The following is an 18,729-nucleotide window of genomic DNA, read 5'->3' as shown; positions in this document are numbered from 1 at the left end:
GGGCGCTGTTGTACCACGAGCTTGATTTAATTTATTCAATTTGCTCATTTTGCTGGCAGAAATTCCCAGAAATCGGAAATTGCACTAATTTACTGCTAATTTGCATCGATTGTAATTAAATACGAGTACCGTTTTTGCTAACAAAGAAAGCTGTTCACAGTGAAGACGAATTGAGGCTTCGTCATTACTTCATACATGTCATATGAGGTAAGCTTACAGTCATTTTTAGTTAATATTTTTTATTACTTTCGTGGTCGATGGTCCAGCACCGGGGTCCAGCATTGTCCAGGGCACAGCAGGTTAGTCGGTGTTATGCACTTTCAGTTTCCCATGCGTTTGAATGGGAATTATTTTGCCTACTCGCCACAAGTGTAGGGAGCACATTTCTTCAATTGACAAGGTATGCTAGGTCAATAGGTGAATTTAAATTTGCCAGGCTGCATCATTTTACATATCAAATTAAAGCCCTTGAGTAAAGAAAGCTAAAACTGAAAACATTTTTGTCATAGCACTTTCCGTAACAAAGTTACATCTTGTCAAAGATTGACTTTCATGCTTTCATTAAAAAGATTCTGCTAGCAAAATTCCCCAAAACGGCATTTAGGGGTGTTTCTAGAATCTAGATCTTAGTCTCATGGCGATAGCAGCTTTTTTAATGGAACTGCTATCAAAATCCTCTAAAATTCCATGTGCGACTTGATTATCACCATAAAAAATCATATATTTAGGTCAAGTGAAGTAGATAAAGGTGCGATGATGGTTATTTAGCGTGTTAGCGCTGCTCACTAGCAAAATTGCAAATTGCGCGGTATTTGCAATTTGCTGCTTTTTCCACGTTAATAGCGCTAATATCGCCGATAGCGTGATAATAGCAAACCTCTGCTATTTCGTGCTAATTGTGGTGAACCAATTGCGCGCTGTTACCAAAAGTGCTAAAACTGTTCTCGGCAAGGTAAGTGATATTAGCGCTAATATCGTTAATAGCGGTCATTAGCGTAATGCGTGCTATTAGCGCTATTAGCGCGAGTCGTGCTATTTTCATCACTAACGATATTAGCACTCATTAGCATATCACTTGCAAAAGTTCTAAAATGCTCTCAATCGCGCAAGGTGTCAGCGCTACTAGCGCTAATAGCGTGAGATGCGCTATTAGCGCTAATAGCGTAATGCGTGCTATTAGCGCTATTAGCGCAAATACCGACAGGTATGCTAATAACGATATTACAACTTATTGTATTATGTGCCAAATTGTTCATTTTCTGCGAATGGTAGACGCCATTAGCGCTAATAGCGCTAATAGCACTCATTAGCGCGAGGTTCGCTATTAGCGCTAATAGCGTAAAGTGTGCTACTAGCGCTATTAACGCTAATAGCGTAGTGTGTGCTAATAGCGATATTAGCGCTCATTAGTGTATCGTTTGCAAATTTTAAAATTGATCATTTTCTACGGATGGTAGGTGCTATTAGCGCTATTAGCGCTAATAGCACTCATTGGCGTCAGATGTGCTATTAGCGCTAATAGCGTAAGGCGTGCTATTAGCGCTAATACCGACAGGTATGCTAATAACGATATTATAAATCATTGTATTATGTGCCAAATTGTTCAATTTCTGCAAATGGTAGGCGCTATTAGCGCTAATAGCACTAATAGCACTCATTAGCACGAGGTGCGCTTTTAGCGCTAATAGCGTAAGGTGTGCTACTAGCGATATTAGCGCTAATAGCGTAGTGTGTGCTAATACCGATATTAGCGCTCATTAGTGTATCGTTTGGTAATTTTAAAATTGACCATTTTCTACGGATGGTAGGTGCTATTAGCGCTAATAGCGCTAATAGCACTCATTAGCGTGAGATGTGCTATTACCGCTAATAGCGTAAGGCGTGCTATTAGCGCTATTAGCGCTAATACCGACAGGTATGCTAATAACGATTTTACAACTCATTGTATTATGTGCCAAATTGTTCATTTTCTGCAAATGGTAGACGCTATTAGCGCTAGTAGCACTAATAGCACTCATTAGCAAAAAACATCAAGGCCGCAGGGCCGACAGGCCCGAGGCCGGTGACTCCCATACGACAACTATACACTCCAAGTGAGTTCCAATATAAAAGGGCCCCGCAGGGCAAGAAAGCTAGTGTAACCGCTGTCCCCACCATCAACAAAAATATCAAGGCCGCGCGGCCGGCAGGCCTGAGGCCGGAGACTGACATACGACAACTAATCACTCCAAGTGAGTTCCAATATAAAAGGGCCCCGCAGGGCAAGATACTTAGTGTGACCGCTGTCCCCACCATCAGCAAAAAAACATCAAGGCCGCAGGGCCGGCAGGCCCGAGGCCGGTGACTATCGACAACTAAACACTCCAAATGAGTTCCAATATAAAAGGGCCCCGCAGGGCAACAAAGCTAGTGTGACCGCTGTCCCCACCATCAACAAAAAACATCAAGGCCGCCAGGGCCGACAGGCCTGAGGCCGGAGACTCCCATACGACAACTAAACACTCCAAGTGAGTTCAAATATAAAAAGGGCCCGCAGGGCAAGTCAAAAACTTAGTATGACCGCTGTCCCTACCATCAGCAACAAACATCAAGGCCGCAGGGCGCAGGCCCGATGCCGGTGACTCCCATACGACAACTTAACACTCCAAGTGAGTTCCAATGTAAAAGGGCCCCGCAGGGCAACAAAGCTAGTGTGACCGCTGTCCCCACCATCAACAACAAACATCAAGGCCGCAGGGCCGGCAGGCCCGAGGCCGGTGACTCCCATACGACAACTAAACACTCCATGTGAGTTCCAATATAAAAGGGCCCCGCGGAGCAAGAAAGCTAGTGAGACCTCTGTCCCCACCATCAACAAAAAAAACATCAAGGCCGCAGGGCGGCAGGCCCGAGGCCGGAAGCTCCCATACGACAACTAAACGACTCCGAGTGAGTTCACATATACACGGGCCGCGCAGGGCAAGAGCTGAGTGTGGCCGCTGTCCCCACCATCATCAACAAACATCAAGGCCGCAGGGCCGGCAGGCCCGAGGCCGGTGACTCCCATACGACAACTAAACACTCCAAGTGAGTTCCAATATAAAAGGGCCCCGCAGGGCAAGAAAGCTAGTGTTATCGCTGTCCCCACCATCATCGAAAATATTAGGGTCAGGGCCGGCAGGCCTGAGGCCGGAGACTCCATACGACAACTTAACACTCCAAGTGAGTTCCAATATAAAGGGGCCACGAGGGCAACAAGGCTTGTGTGACCACTGTCCCCACCATCAACAAAAAACATCAAGGCCGCAGGGCCGGCATGCCTGAGGCCGGAGACTCCCATACGACAACTAAACACTCCCAAGTGAGTTCCAATATAAATGGGCCCCGCAGGGCAACAAAGCTAGTGAGACCTCTGTACCCACCATCAACAAAAAACATCAAGGCCTCAGGGCTGGCAGGCCAGAGGCCGGAGACTCCCATACGACAACTAAACACTCCAAGTGAGTTCAAATATAAAAGGGCCCCGTGAGGGCAAGAAACTTAGTATGACCGCTGTCCCCGCCATCAGCAACAAACATCAAGGCCGCAGGGCCGGCAGGCCCGAGGCCGGTGACTCCCATACGACAACTAAACACTCCAAGTGAGTTCCAATATAAAAGGGCCCAGCAGGGCAACAAAGCTAGTGTGACCGCTGTCCCCACCATCAACAACAAACATCAAGGCCGCAGGCCCGAGGCCGAGGGACAACCAAACACCCAAGTGAGCAGGCCCGAGGAAAGCTAGTGGTGTCCCCACCATCAACAAAAACATCAAGGCCGCAGGGCCAGCAGGCCCGAGGCCGCAGACTCCCATACGACAACTAAACACTCCAAGTGAGTTCCAATATAAAAGGGCCCAGAGGGCAAGAAAGCTAGTGAGACCTCTGTCCCCACCATCAACAAAAACATCAAGGCCGCAGGGCGGCAAGCCCGAGGCCGGAGACTCCCATCGACGACAACTAAACACTCCAAGTGAGTTCCAATATAAAAGGGCCCCGCAGGGCAACAAAGCTAGTGTGACCGCTGTCCCCACCATCAGCAACAAACATCAAGGCCGCAGGGCCGGCAGGCCCGAGGCCGGTGACACCCATAAGAAAACGAAACACTCCAAGTGAGGTGCAATATAAAAAGGCCCCGGAGGGCAACAAAGCTAGTGTGACCGCTGTCCCCACCATCAACAAAAACATCAAGGCCGCCATCAACAAAAAACATCAAAGCCTTGGACCGGAGGCCCGTAAAAGGCCAGTGACTCCCATACGACAACCAGCAGGCCCGAGGCCAAAGACTCCCATACGACAACTAAACACTCCAAGTGAGTTCCAATATAAAAGGGCCCCGCACGGCAACAAACTAGTATGACCGCTGTCCCCGCCATCAGCAACAAACATCAGGCCGAGGCCGGTGACTCCCCATCACGACAACTAAACACTCCAAGTGAGTTCCAATATAAGCAGACCCGAGGCCGGTGACTCCCATACGACAACTAAACACTCCAAGTGAGTTCCAATATAAAAGGGCCCAGCAGGGCAACAAAGCTAGTGTGACCGCTGTCCCCACCATCAACAACAAACATCAAGGCCGCAGGGCCGGCAGGCCCGAGGCCGGTGACTCCCATACGACAACTAAACACTCCATGTGAGTTCCAATATAAAAGGGCCCCGCAGGCCAAGAAAGCTAGTGAGACCTCTGTCCCCACCATCATCAAAGCTCGGCAGGCCCGAGGCCGGTGACTCCCATACGACAACTAAACACTCCAAGTGAGTTCCAATATAAAAGGGCCCCGCAGGGCAACAAAGCTAGTGTGACCGCTGTCCCCACCATCAACAACAAACATCAAAGGGCGGCAGGCCAGAGCCGGTGACTCCCATCGACAACTAAACACTCCAAGTGAGTTCCAATATAAAAGGGCCCTAGTAGACCGGTGACATCAGCAACCATCAACGCACAACGATGTCGGTGAAACACTCCAAGTGAGTTCCAATATAAAAGGGCCAGCAAATCAACAAAGCTAGTGTGGGTCCCCACCATCAACAAAAGCATAGTGAGACCAGCTGTCCCCACCATCAACTAAACAAAACATCAAGGCCGCAGGGCCTGCTTGCCCGAGGCCCGGGGCCCCCAGACGTCAACACAACACCCCAAGTCGGCTTCAAATATAAAAGGGCCCGTAGGGCAAAAAAACTTAGTGTGACCGCTGTCCCCACCATCAGCAACAAACATCAAGGCCGCAGGGCCGGCAGGCGCGAGGCCGGTGACTCCCATACGACAACTAAACACTCCATGTGAGTTCCAATATAAAAGGGCTCCGCAGGCCAAGAAAGCTAGTGAGACCTCTATCCCCACCATCAACAAAAAACATCAAAGCCGCAGGGCCGGCAGGCCCGAGGCCGGAGACTCCCATACGACAACTAAACACTCCAAGTGAGTTCAAATATAAAAGGGCCCCGCAGGGCAATAAAACTTAGTGTGACCGCTGTCCCCACCATCATCAACAAACATCAAGGCCGCAGGGCCTTAGTGGCAGGCCCGAGGCCGGTGACCCCCATACGACGCCTAAGCACTCCAAGTGAGTTCCAATATAAAAGGGCCCCGCAGGGCAAGAAAGCTAGTGTTACCGCTGTCCCCACCATCAACAAAATATTAGGGCCGCAGGGCCGGCAGGCCTGAGGCCGGAGACTCCCATCCGCCAACTTAACACTCCAAGTGAGTTCCAATATAAAGGGGCCACGCAGGGCAACAAGGCTTGTGTGACCACTGTCCCCACCATCAACAAAAAACATCAAGGCCGCAGGGCCGGCAGGCCCGAGGCCGGAGACTCCCACACGACAACTAAACACTCCCAAGTGAGTTCCAATATAAAAGGGCCCCGCAGGGCAACAAAGCTAGTGAGACCTCTGTCCCCACCATCAACAAAAAAGATCAAGGCCGCAGGGCTGGCAGGCCCGAGGCCGGAGACTCCCATACGACAACTAAACACTCCAAGTGAGTTCAAATATAAAAGGGCCCCGCAGGCCAAGAAACTTAGTGTGACCGCTGTCCCCACCATCAGCAAAAAACATCAAGGCCGCTTGGGGCGGCAGGCCCGAGGCCGGTGACTCCATCGACAACTAAACACTCCAAGTGAGTTCCAATATAAAAGGGCCCCGAGGGCAACAAAGCTAGTGTGACCGCTGTCCCCACCATCAACAAAAAACATCAAGGCCGCAGGGCCGGCAGGCCGAGGCCAGAGACTCCATACGACAACTAAACACTCCAAGTGAGTTCAAATATAAAAGGGCCCATGAAAGGGCAAGAAACTTAGTATGACCGCTGTCCCCGCCATCAGCAACAAACATCAAGGCCGCAGGGCGGCAGGCCCGAGGCCGGTGACTCCATACGACAACTAAACACTCCAAGTGAGTTCAAATATAAAAGGGCCCCAGGGCAAGAAACTTAGTATGACCGCTGTCCCCACCATCAGCAAAAACCATCAAGGCCGCATATGACGTGCTATTAATTGCTATTAGCGCTAATAGCACGCTTTCCCTAGACTTAGGACCTTTTTAGATTTAGCACAATTGCATATGACGTGCTATTATTTGCTATTAGCTCTAATAGCACGCTTTCCCTAGAGAAATTTTTAGATTTCGCACAATTGCATATGCGTGCTAATAATTGCTATTAGCACTAATAGCGCTAATAGCACGCTTTCCCTAGACTTAGCACAATTCCCTAGCACAATTGCATATGACGTGCTATTATTTGCTATTAGCGCTAATAGCGCTATTAGCACACTGTCCCTTGACTAAGAATCTTTTTACATTTAGCACAATTGCATATGACGTGCTATTATTTGCTATTAGCGCTAATAGCGCTATTAGCACACTGTCCCTTGACTAAGAATCTTTTACATTTAGCACAATTGCATATGACGTGCTATTATTTGCTATTAGCGCTATTAGCGCGAATAGCACGCTTTTCCTAGACTTAGAGTCTTTTTAGATTAGCACAATTGCATATGACGTGCTATTATTTGCTATTAGCGCTAATAGCACGCTTTCCCTAGACTTACAAACTTTTTAGATTTAGCACAATTGCATATTACGTGCTATTAATTGCTATTAGCGCTAATAGCTATTAGCGCTAATAGCACGCTTTCCCTAGACTTAGAATCTTTTAGATTTAGCACAATTGCATATGACGTGCTATTATTTGCTATTAGCGCTAATAGCGCTATTAGCGCTAATAGCACGCCGCTAGACTTAGAATAGTTTTACATTTAGCACAATTGCATATGACGTGATATTAATTGCTATTAGCGCTAATAGCGCTAATAGCACGCTTTCCCTAGACTTAGAATCTTTTTACATTTAGCACAATTGCATATGACGTGCTATTAGCGCTATTAGCGCTAATAGCACGCTTTCCCTAGACTTAGAATCTTTTTAGATTTAGCAGAATTGCATATGACGTGCTATTATTTGCTATTAGCGCTAATAGCGCTATTAGCGCTAATAGCACGCTTTCCCTAGACTTACAAACTTTTTAGATTTAGCACAATTGCATATGACGTGCTATTATTTGCTATTAGCGCTAATAGCGCTATTAGCGCTAATAGCACGCTTTCCCTAGACTTAGAATCGTTTTACATTTAGCACAATTGCATATGACGTGCTATTAATTGCTATTAGCGCTAATAGCGCTATTAGCGCTAATAGCACGCTTTCCCTAGACTTAGAATCTTTTTACATTTAGCACAATTGCACATGACGTGCTATTATTTGCTATTAGCGCTATTAGCGCTAATAGCACGCTTTCCCTAGATTTACAAACTTTTTAGATTTAGCACAATTGCATATGACGTGCTATTATTTGCTATTAGCGCTAATAGCGCTATTAGCGCTAATAGCACGCTTTCCCTAGACTTACAAACTTTTTAGATTTAGCACAATTGCATATTACGTGCTATTAATTGCTATTAGCGCTAATAGCGCTAATAGCACGCTTTCCCTAGACTTGGAATCTTTTTACATTTAGCACAATTGCATATGACGTGCTATTATTTGCTATTAGCGCTAATAGCGCTATTAGCGCTAATAGCACGCTTTCCTAGAATTAGAATCTTTTTAGATTTAGCACAATTGCATATGACGTGCTATTAATTGCTATTAGCTAATAGCGCTATTAGCGCTAATAGCACGCTTTCCCTAGACTTACAATCTTTTTAGATTTAGCACAATTGCATATTACGTGCTATTAATTGCTATTAGCGCTAATAGCGCTAATAGCACGCTTTCCCTAGACTTAGAATCTTTTTAGATTTAGCACAATTGCATATGACGTGCTATTATTTGCTATTAGCGCTAATAGCACGCTTTCCCTAGACTTTGAATCTTTTAGATTTAGCACAATTGCATATGACGTGCTATTTGCTATTAGCGCTAATAGCACGCTTTCCCTAGACTTAGAATCTTTTTAGATTTAGCACAATTGCATATGACGTGCTATTATTTGCTATTAGCGCTAATAGCGCTATTAGCGCTAATAGCACGCTTTCCCTAGACTTAGAATCTTTTTAGATTTAGCACAATTGCATATGACGTGCTATTATTTGCTATTAGCGCTAATAGCGCTATTAGCGCTAATAGCACGCTTTCCTAGACTTAGAATCTTTTTAGATTTAGCACAATTGCATATGACGTGCTATTATTTGCTATTAGCGCTAATAGCGCTATTAGCGCTAATAGCACGCTTTCCCGAGACTTTGCGTTTTTTTAGATTTAGCACAATTGCATATGACGTGCTATTATTTGCTATTAGCGCTAATAGCGCTAATAGCACGCTTTCCCTAGACTTAGAATCTTTTTAGATTTAGCACAATTGCATATGAAGTGCTATTATTTGCTATTAGCGCTATTAGCGCTAATTTTTTTCTTTATGATGCGGCGGCCACCGAGTTCTAGCACAATTGCATATGACGTGCTATTATTTGCTATTAGCGCTAATAGCGCTATTAGCGCTAATAGCACGCTTTCCCTAGACTTACAAACTTTTTAGATTTAGCACAATTGCATATGACGTGCTATTACTTGCTATTAGCGTTATTGACATATTTGCAAATGAGGCTCTAATAACTGCTAAAACGCTAAAAGTGGTATGGTAATAGCAGTTTTAACGGATTTTTCATTAGCGTTGCTATTAGCACTATAATGCATAGAGATAGCATACTAATTAAATGCTAATAGCATTGTTAGCATAATAGCGCTAATTCTGCTATAAGCCATCATCGCACCTTCCTCGTGAAGTATAGAAAACATATTTATGTAGGTTTCCTTCACCGACCTATTCTCGAAAAAAATTCAAATTTCTATGTAAATATGCATTGTGTTTGGGCCCGGTCTCGGCGAATTTCGCTGACTAGCAAATGTGTTAACTAAGGTTTGCCTGGGATACCTAGTAAGTCCTCACCACAAGGCACAAGGACCCAGCGTGTTGTCATCGATGGAGTTGCTTCATCTGATAAACTAGTCATTTCCAGCGTCCCTCAGGGGACAGTCATCGGTCCACTTGGATTTTTGATCTTCATCAACGATCTACCGTGGAGAGTTGAGAACCATGTACGGTTGTTCGCAGATGACTGCGTATTATACACGTTTGGTAACACCGAAGATGAACTTCTCGCTCTTCAAGAAGATCTGAACCGACTTGAAGACTGGCAAAACCAATGGAAAATGAAGTTCAACCCAGGGAAATGTAAAGTCATGCAAATCACTTCCAAAAAAAATCCCCCGAAGCCAAAGTTCAAATTTTGTGGAGAGGAACTTGAAGAAGTAAATGACCATCCATACCTGGAGTTCAACTGGACAGTAACATGAAATGGACTTCGCATGATATAAACCAAATCACAGCCAAGGCAAACAGAACGCTTGGTTTTGTAAAGAGAAACCTCTGATTCACCACCCAGGAAATCAAAGCCACAGCCTACACAACGCTCATAAGACCGACTTTGGAATATGCATCATGTGCAAGGCACCCCCACACCCAAGTAGACATCAAGAAGGTCGAAAGCATACAGAGAAGAGCAGCTAGATTCACCATGAACAACTACAAGAGAGATAGCAGCGTAACCAGTATGCTAAACACTTTGGAGTGGGACTCGCTGCAAGAAAGGCGTAGAAAAGCACAACTTGCCATGATGTTCAAGATCCAGAATGGACTTGTGGGCATTGACCGAGACACATACCTCACAGACTGCAACGACACCAGGACAAGGACATACTCAAAAATCAAACTGCAAAGGGGCAACGCAACCAAGGATGTTTACAAATCTGCCCCACCCCCCTTCCACCGCCGCTATTTCTATGCCAATCTCCTTCTTAAAATAAAAATAAATGGACATTTGTGAAAAAAACCTTTATACATGTAGGCCTATACTTATTATAAGCAGCGTTTACCATTATAGAATACTATAGAAATGTGGACCTGGCAGCTAATTAGTCCGAATAATCAGACCCAGAACAAAATATTAATTTCTGACATGATCCTGTACTGGGTCTGAATTGTTTCCATATGAAATCTTGATGGCAAATTGGACAATAGAAGCACATGGTTCTATGTGACAGCTTTTTAATCCCTACTTATGTTACGTGAATCACACTATTGTGGACCATCCTTCTGATACTTGAGTGTTTGGACAAGCGGAACGGTCTTTTATCTACCTCTCTGTTTGTAAGCAAACCAGGAGGTCGAAATCGTCCTCCTCGCCGAATACGAAAGTTAGTGTAATAGTACGGCACTAGCAGCTAATATAATACATTCTGATGTGTAGTCGATCAGCAGGGGCATTCAATTTATTTAAATGAAGCGCCTAAAGTCAGGTGGGTGATAAAAAAGATTATATAAATAAAGCTTCCTTTATAGACTTCAGACCCGCACAAGCACACATTTGTGATACATGTAAGTGAGAACAATGGTACCACTTTACACATGACTGTATTGTGGTCACTTATCTATACTCGCCTGTTGGGTAAAGCGTTAATATGATGCCGGATCAGTGACCAATTTAATGGCGGAACCCCTTTGTTCAAAACAATGGTACCACTTTTATGAATAGCCTGTCGCAATCTCTAATCGGCATCAAAGGAACACAGCATTACGTAATCTATTCTCCTTCCTATCTTTCCTCCTTGGGTTGACTGGATTAATTGCTTGAATTAAAAGGCACATGCATGTGTGTATAAATTCAAATGACAAGTATAATTTTCTGTCAATTATATGGAAAAAGAAGTAATAAGGTGATTTACGGGGCAAAATTTTGCATTTTGGGAGAATTTTTTAAATTTTGCTGCACTCAAAATTGATTGATTTTGACTGAAAAAGAGGAAAAAAAAATGTTGCCAGATTTTTGTTGCCTAATGTCACGTCACGTTATTAACTTCTACACTGATAAATACATCCTTTTGACATGACTTGGCTGTGCACCTGTAACGTTTCCAAGACTAGAAGTTTATAAAGGCAATCATTAAATCTACACTTTATATTTAAAGAACTTGAACTATTATTTTGAATTCAATATTTTTACAGATTACATCAAGGACATGGCTACTGAAGCAGTTTCTAATAAAGACGCCAGTGGCGATTCATCTTACACATCAAAGCTTGCCTCTAGTCTCAATCAGTTCAGAAACCAAGGCACATTTTGCGATGTCACCATCGTCATTGACGATCATCAATTCCGAGCGCACAAAGCTGTGTTGAGCTCGGACAGTAGCTACTTCAGGGGTATGTTTACGTCAGGATTTCAGGAGAGTGGACGATCAGAGGTTACAATACAAGAAGGATCTGCTGAAAGTTTTTCACAGTTGTTAGACTTTGCGTACACTGGCTACTTTCAGCTCTCTGTGACTAATGTTTGTGATATCCTTAGAATGGCTTGTTATATGGACTTCAACCATGCTATCAACATATGTGTCAAATACGCCGTAGATTGTTATCATGGTATTAATTTGGATGACACATTTGAGATATATTACCTTGCGGAAAGCCACTTTCTTACTAATGAAGTCAATGTACTTCGTAAACATTTACTGACCAATTTTTTGAAGCTGTCAGAATCCAAGACATTCTTAGATCATGCAAGCCAAGATTTTGTTCTGATGTGTTTGAGTTCCCAGGAGATAGAAACAGATGAACCACAGGAGGAAGAGGTTAGTTTTATTAGTTTTGCTAGGTGTTTGTTTCAGAAACTGCTTTCATAAGGGCTCATATTGAAATTCCCTTACACAGGAAGGTGTGTGTTATCCTGCAGCTTTCCTGTGCTAGCCACCTTTTGTTAAAATCCTGGGCATGGTGTATCACTGATGCATATGATCCATCCGTTTTATGACCAAGCTTTCCTGAGGTGCGCGCTTAGCGAGGGAATCCTGCCTTCTTTCTGTGTGAAAACGTGGTAGGGTATTTCAATATGAGCCATAAATTTATGTCCGGCCCAAACATAGAAATTTTCTTGTACATTTGTACCATTACCAAGCAGCGTATTAAACCAATTGTTTCCAGGGGAGACAGGGGGCCGGGACAAGGTAACTTTCAGGTGGGAAATTTGCAGAAAATGTTATTAAAAAAGTCTAAAAATATCATGTGTACATTCAATTCCCATGCAAAAAATCTGGATGACACACGGTCACACACCCCATAAGAAAATATTGAACTTTATGTTAAAATCACATACATTTTTTGTAGTACTACAGAGTACGTACCACCAGTCAAAGTCCCCGTGTATTATATGATGTAAGTTCTTGCATATTCATGAGGGCTGATTGTTCAATCGTGCCCTGTCTAACAATCACGCCAGCGCTGCGTGCCTTCGCGTGCGTTGCTTGCTTTCGCGATCACGCGATAGACCATGAAAATACTGCGGTAATTGCGTAGCAGCAGGCCTCAAAACCAGGGAACGCTGGAACGGCGTTCCCAGAAAGGTCACAGAGGTCACAGAAAAAAAATGCAAAAAAAAAAAAACCTTGGAGAACCACTGTACCTAATATGAAAAATAAAGAACATTCACAGTTAATTTTAAAAAAAGAAAAAAAATCAGAAAAAAATTACGAAAAAATTACAGTTTGTTATCCTGTATATGCAAACCATTAACTAATGTTTATTTTTCATCTATCACATATTATAGATGCATTGGTTTTCCATGCATTTATAATATGTGATAGATGAAGAGGTAAACACAAGTTAATGGTTTGCATATTAGGATAACAAACTGTAATTTTTTCCATTTTTTTTTCAAATTATCTGTGAATAATCCTAGTCCTTCAGAATAGGTCCAGTGGTTCTTCAAAGTTGCAGAATACTTCTAAAAAAATGTTAAAAAATAAATTAAAAATTGTTTTTTGAATTTTTTTACCGACATCCGACATCCAATAATCGGTTGAGCCCTAGATGTGATTATATCAATCATATACTATATATATGTACTATGACTTACGACAAAAAAATGACATTGTTGGAAATTTGTGAGTTTTGACAGTAATACTTTGAAATTTTAAGTTGTGTTTTTTTGTGAAAAAGGATGTAAATTTTTATAGAAAGCTGTTCCAAAATAAGGCTCAGATTGCACGAGAGAGCATCTAAACCCTGAGAGCTTCCAGGGCCCTTAGGCGGGCCCTGGACCCCGGCTGTTAGGACTTCGCGCTTCGCGCTCGTGATGTCCGCTACGCGCACATAGGTCTATTTCAGTTATTTCACAGAAAATTTCCAGTACTTGTCATTAAGTTCCCAGACAGCAGAAAATTTTCTGGAGGCCTGCGTAGCAGTCTCGCCTGTCGCATTTCATGGAACAATCGACCCTCATTATCGGATGATGCAGACACTTTGACTGGTGGTACGCTCTCTGTAGTACTCTGTGGTTAAAATAACATTTCATGAACGGTATTAATATTCATTAGGCAATTCATGAACCAACTGACCTTTGATAAGTGCATTTCATGCATTAATTTTTGTCAATGCAAGGACATGAATGGGGGGCAACGTGACATTAGCAACTCACTTGTGTGCTAGTAAAACTTTGATGCCAACCATATTTTCTTCACCATTGATAAGTGTCATTGCATATAATCCTTGTTTCCATCATCATCAGGAATTTAGTTCCATCTTCAAGGTGAAGAGCGATAGTGGCTTGACATCTTTACACAAAGTAGAATCTTGGACAACTATCCAGTTAAGACGACTGACCCTGATAGAATAATTTGCTTTTAAAAATATTCCGTGTGGTAACTGGATAGTTGTCCGAGTTGCTGCGACAACTCTTAACCCAAACACCCTTTATAGGGAGGGAAGAAAGAAAGAAAGAAAGGAAGGAAGAAGGAAGGAAGAAGATGAAGAGAAAGTTATTTGACCTCAACAGCAGACCTACTTGCCAACTGTCCCTCATTTTTAGGGACTGTCCCTCATTTGGGGTAATACCAAAGTGAAAATGAGGGACAGTCCTGTTTTCTGAAAATCTGGCAAATTTAAATGTAAGAACAGCAGAAAATGAATGATGAAAATGTCTCTTTAAAATTGCTATAGCATTCTCTTTAGTCTATTGGGATAAATTCAGACCTGCAAAACTTTGTCTGAATTCTGAAAGTATTGCACACTTTAAGTCTTTGAATTTGTCGGCACCTGGTTTGTGTACATGTACATGTACAAGGTTTTGGTCTCAATGTCCCTCATTCTGACTTCGGTAGGTTGGCAGGTCTGAACAGGTAAAAACTGACTTTAGGAAACATTTTATACTTTCAGATTCTTCAGTGTACTTTGAATTGGCTGAGACATAACTGGAACCAGCGAAAGACTCACACTGCCGATCTCTTGAAGAAAGTCCGTCTTGGTTTGGTGTCGAGTGCAAGTCTCAAGCAGATCCTTGGTGATGAGGTACTAGCCATCCCAGAGTGTATGAAAATGGTGGAGGAGGTTATCAACTTGCATGCTACCAAGAAGAGTGCGACAGTGCCATTAATTGAAAGCCATCGTCATATGTTTGCCACCAGGAACACTATTACAGTAAGTTTGACAAATCAAACAAGTTTTTTGATTGTCTTTTTGAGTGGTGCATCATTTATAAGAAATGATTTTACTCACCTCACAGGCTGTATCACTACTGTCGGATGTAGCCATCCTCTAGTAGCTTCCATTTACTTCTGTGCTTTTCTTGCCCAGGCTTCTAAAGATGACATTCCCATAAAAAAAATTCAAATTTTTAAATTCTTAATTTCATGGTACTTGACTGTGGGACTAAGTGGACTTTCAAATCCTTGGTTTATTTGATAAATAATTACTACTTGAACTAGGATAATCCCTATTCAATCGTGTGTAAACCAGAAAACTAATTGGCCCATTTCTCAGAATAGCAATTAGCAATAAAGGTATATATGTATCATTTACAAAATTATTCATATCTTGAAGGAAAGGTATTGATGCTATTTATATATGTTTGGTATCTTTTTGAAGCGTATTGGCTGGTGTCTACAGTTATATTATATAGAATAGTGTAATTTCAATTATTATTTATATCAGGTTTTTGAGCGATACAATAAAACTGTATATTGTACAATATTTTCAAAATACCCGGATGCAATACAATATTTCGTGCGTTACCATGGTGACGGCACTAACACACGTCATGATACAACAGCACAACAATACACTTCAGACATCGTAACGGCTCACAGGAGATTTCGTACTGTATAAACAAGTAAAATCACAAACTTAATTCGCGGCAATTCTGGATGATGATAACCTTATAAATATAATCCACATCTACAAATAAACATATAATTATTCCGAAATTGTCTTTGGAGAGTAAAGAGCAGAAAACAAGCAGCTTAAAAGGTAAGCTTACATTACAATACACATTGGTTAAACCCGGTGGCTAGGTAAGCTTAAATTTTCATTTTACCGCATAGCAAAAGCCTGATATAATATAATAATAATAATATTGAATGGCTTATTTTCGTGTGATACAAGAATATATTGCACTCGATAGAAAAAATATATTCTTGTATCACACTCAAAGGCATTCAATATTATATAAATATGCGACTTGTTCCTGGTTTTGTCAGAATGGGTCACAAATCAAATGTATGTGTGTATATTTTGCTTTAATAAAGTTACAGCACTTTCAACATGATTTCCTGTGATTCTGAGACTTGACAAGTGGCATAAATATTCAGTCATACTCATTAATATTCATTCATTTAATATTTAAATTTTTTCTTTTGCATATACAGGCACCAGTATTTCTAGAAAAACAAGCTCGTGGGGTATGTCTTCATGTTAGGATTAACAAACTCTGTTACAAGCTAAGTCGCAGTGCATCATTATTGGCAGGCACATGTCCGTCCAATTCCTTGATCATACTAGAACATGGTAACGGCCTAACTTTGCTCTCCACCGGTAGTCACGTTTACGTAGCTGGTGGCTTAGGCGATGAAATGGCAGTTGCTCAAGTTGCTCACATACCCTATATATATCTGGGTAATAGGCAGGCATCCGATGCAAGATGTAGACCTCCAAGTCCGCGGCCTGGTTTCTTTAAGTATGATCCACGGAGTGGTTTGTGGGTTACCCTTCCTCCAATGCCGGTGGGTCTAGCCTATCCAGCATTAGTCGAATTGGATGGCTACATCTACGCTATGGGAAGTTCAAGCCCGTCTTATATTGATTGTTACGACGTGCTACGTTACAAAATTGCTACTAGACAATGGAAGCAAATATGCCCTCTGCCAAAAGATTTGAAAGGTATGTCAGCAGTAGCTCTCAATGGGTACGTGCTTGTAGCAGGGTCATGTTTGAAAATGCGTAACGTGATGAGTTTGTTTGTGCTCGCATTGAATCCCAAGAGCTGCGCATGGTCCGTAGTATATGAAGCTAACATTCCCATACTAGAAAGTTTCCCATCGTTTATGAGGATCCCACCATTACTTCATAGGTGTATACGTCAATATCCCGTACAAATCTTCATGCACAATGACATGTGCTACTTCCAAAGTATCAAATGTGAAGACGAAAGGTACGAGGTACAAGTTGAAGAAGTCATCTGGGATTGCGAGGATGAGAACCCAATCATCACTCTCGGGGAGGAGGTAGATCAAGAGGCCACTTTTGGTGATTTGCTGACAAACGAGGATGTTGTTAATCTTTCGCAGATGTTAACCTTTGATAAGAACCTAGCCAGGATGTCAAGAATGTCACAATGCAGTCTTCCACACAACAAAGAAGACCCATTTATGAAAGCCTTGGACATGTGGTGATTTATAGCAGGGGTAGCATTAAGGCCCAAAAGTTTAGGGTTGTTTTCCCATGTTTTTCACTCCCGAGCTTGCAGAAAATCCAAATACATGGGGTGAAAATTAAATCTCGGGGGTGAAAAATATTTTGCAGTGTAGTCAGGGGTAGGAGTAAGGTCCAAAAGTATAGGGTCAGAGTTCACCCCCAAGCTTGCACATATTCCCAATATAGAGGGTGAAAAATTGATATTTTTTCAATTTAGGGGGTCATTTATAGTCACTTGCATTGAAGAGCATTCTGTGGTGGGCTGAAAATGTATTCTTTTACAAAGTTATCCCAGCAAACACAAAATGTACAGTAAGCCACAAAATTAAAGTGCCAGTTGTGCTCACCCCTGTATATCCTAAATAAAGACAAATAATATTTGTCTTTATTTAGGATATGTTTTAATTTTGACATATTATGTCAAAATTAAAACAAGCAGCTAATACCCGATCTCTTTAGCTCTGATTCAAAACCTTATTAGTTGAGAATTAAAGAATCGGTGATCTAAAACTTACAGAAGAGACAAAATCAAAAGTTGCACTTTTGTGTTCTAATCAATGAAAGCATGACGCTAGTTGTAATGTGCTAATCAATCGAAGCACGATGCTAGTTCCCTTGTTTGCGAACGGTTTGCGTACAAATCAATATTATAGCGCATGCAATGGAGGAAACTGCAACTTTTAAATTGGCACCTTCCTTGGAGTTTTGGTTCGTTGTGTCTTTATTTCTTGAACAATTTCAACGAATGAGGTCTTAAATTCGAGCTAAAACGTGTAGCTATTGGCTGCTGGTTCCAATTATGACATATCAGTCTTTGTTTATGATATACAGGGGGTAAACATAACTGGTACCTTAATTTTTTTGGCTTACTGTATAGAAGGCCTCACTGGAGTTATGAGACAAATAAAAGTTTTCACCTGATTAGATACCAAAATCTGCATTTTGATGAGGTAAAGTTGGGGATGATGCTGTACAATGTGGTTTGCTGGGGGGGGGGGGCACTTGACTTTGGAAGTGATGGGCATGTGCTGTATAGTTTTGTTTCATGTTATTTGCATATTTTATATGAATATTTGTTTAGTGAGCTTATTTGCATATTTTACCTACATTTTCATTAATCTTCTGTTGCAGCTTAATCGCAATGATTGATCAACTTCATTATTATTGTTTTGATGAATCCAAGTGTGTAAAAATATTGGATCTAAAGTCAAACTCCCGTCACAGGAGAGTGATTTTGAATAGATTCCACATACATTCGATACATATGTTTGGAATTCGCAATCTCTCTATTATGTGACTACTTGGAGAAAGTAGTTGTTGGTGTGGGGTTGGGCAAGCCACAGTCTGGGACAGATCCAAAGGGCAAGTGATTACACAATTTAAGGTTTGAAATTTGAGTTCCTCAAAGTTTTAATTC

At 42.1% G+C, this 18,729-nt stretch overlaps 1 protein-coding gene across 1 annotated transcript; it reads left to right on the top strand.

Annotated features, from left to right (window-relative positions):
- The first annotated feature begins 37 nt into the window (after positions 1–37).
- Positions 38–17,681, top strand: LOC140137655 (kelch-like protein 15). Its single transcript, XM_072159389.1, has 4 exons — positions 38–207; positions 11,580–12,202; positions 14,781–15,041; positions 16,268–17,681. The coding sequence occupies exons 2-4, from the start codon at positions 11,594–11,596 to the stop codon at positions 17,288–17,290; spliced, it is 1,893 nt and encodes a 630-aa protein (XP_072015490.1). The 5' UTR covers positions 38–207; positions 11,580–11,593; the 3' UTR covers positions 17,291–17,681.
- Positions 17,682–18,729: the final 1,048 nt, after the last annotated feature.

This window comes from Amphiura filiformis, chromosome 17, assembly GCF_039555335.1.
Source record: "Amphiura filiformis chromosome 17, Afil_fr2py, whole genome shotgun sequence".
In the NCBI taxonomy this organism is placed as follows: Eukaryota; Metazoa; Echinodermata; class Ophiuroidea; order Amphilepidida; family Amphiuridae; genus Amphiura; species Amphiura filiformis.
The sequence above is the reverse complement of the archived record's forward strand: the minus strand, read 5'-3'. Positions and strand labels throughout refer to the sequence as shown.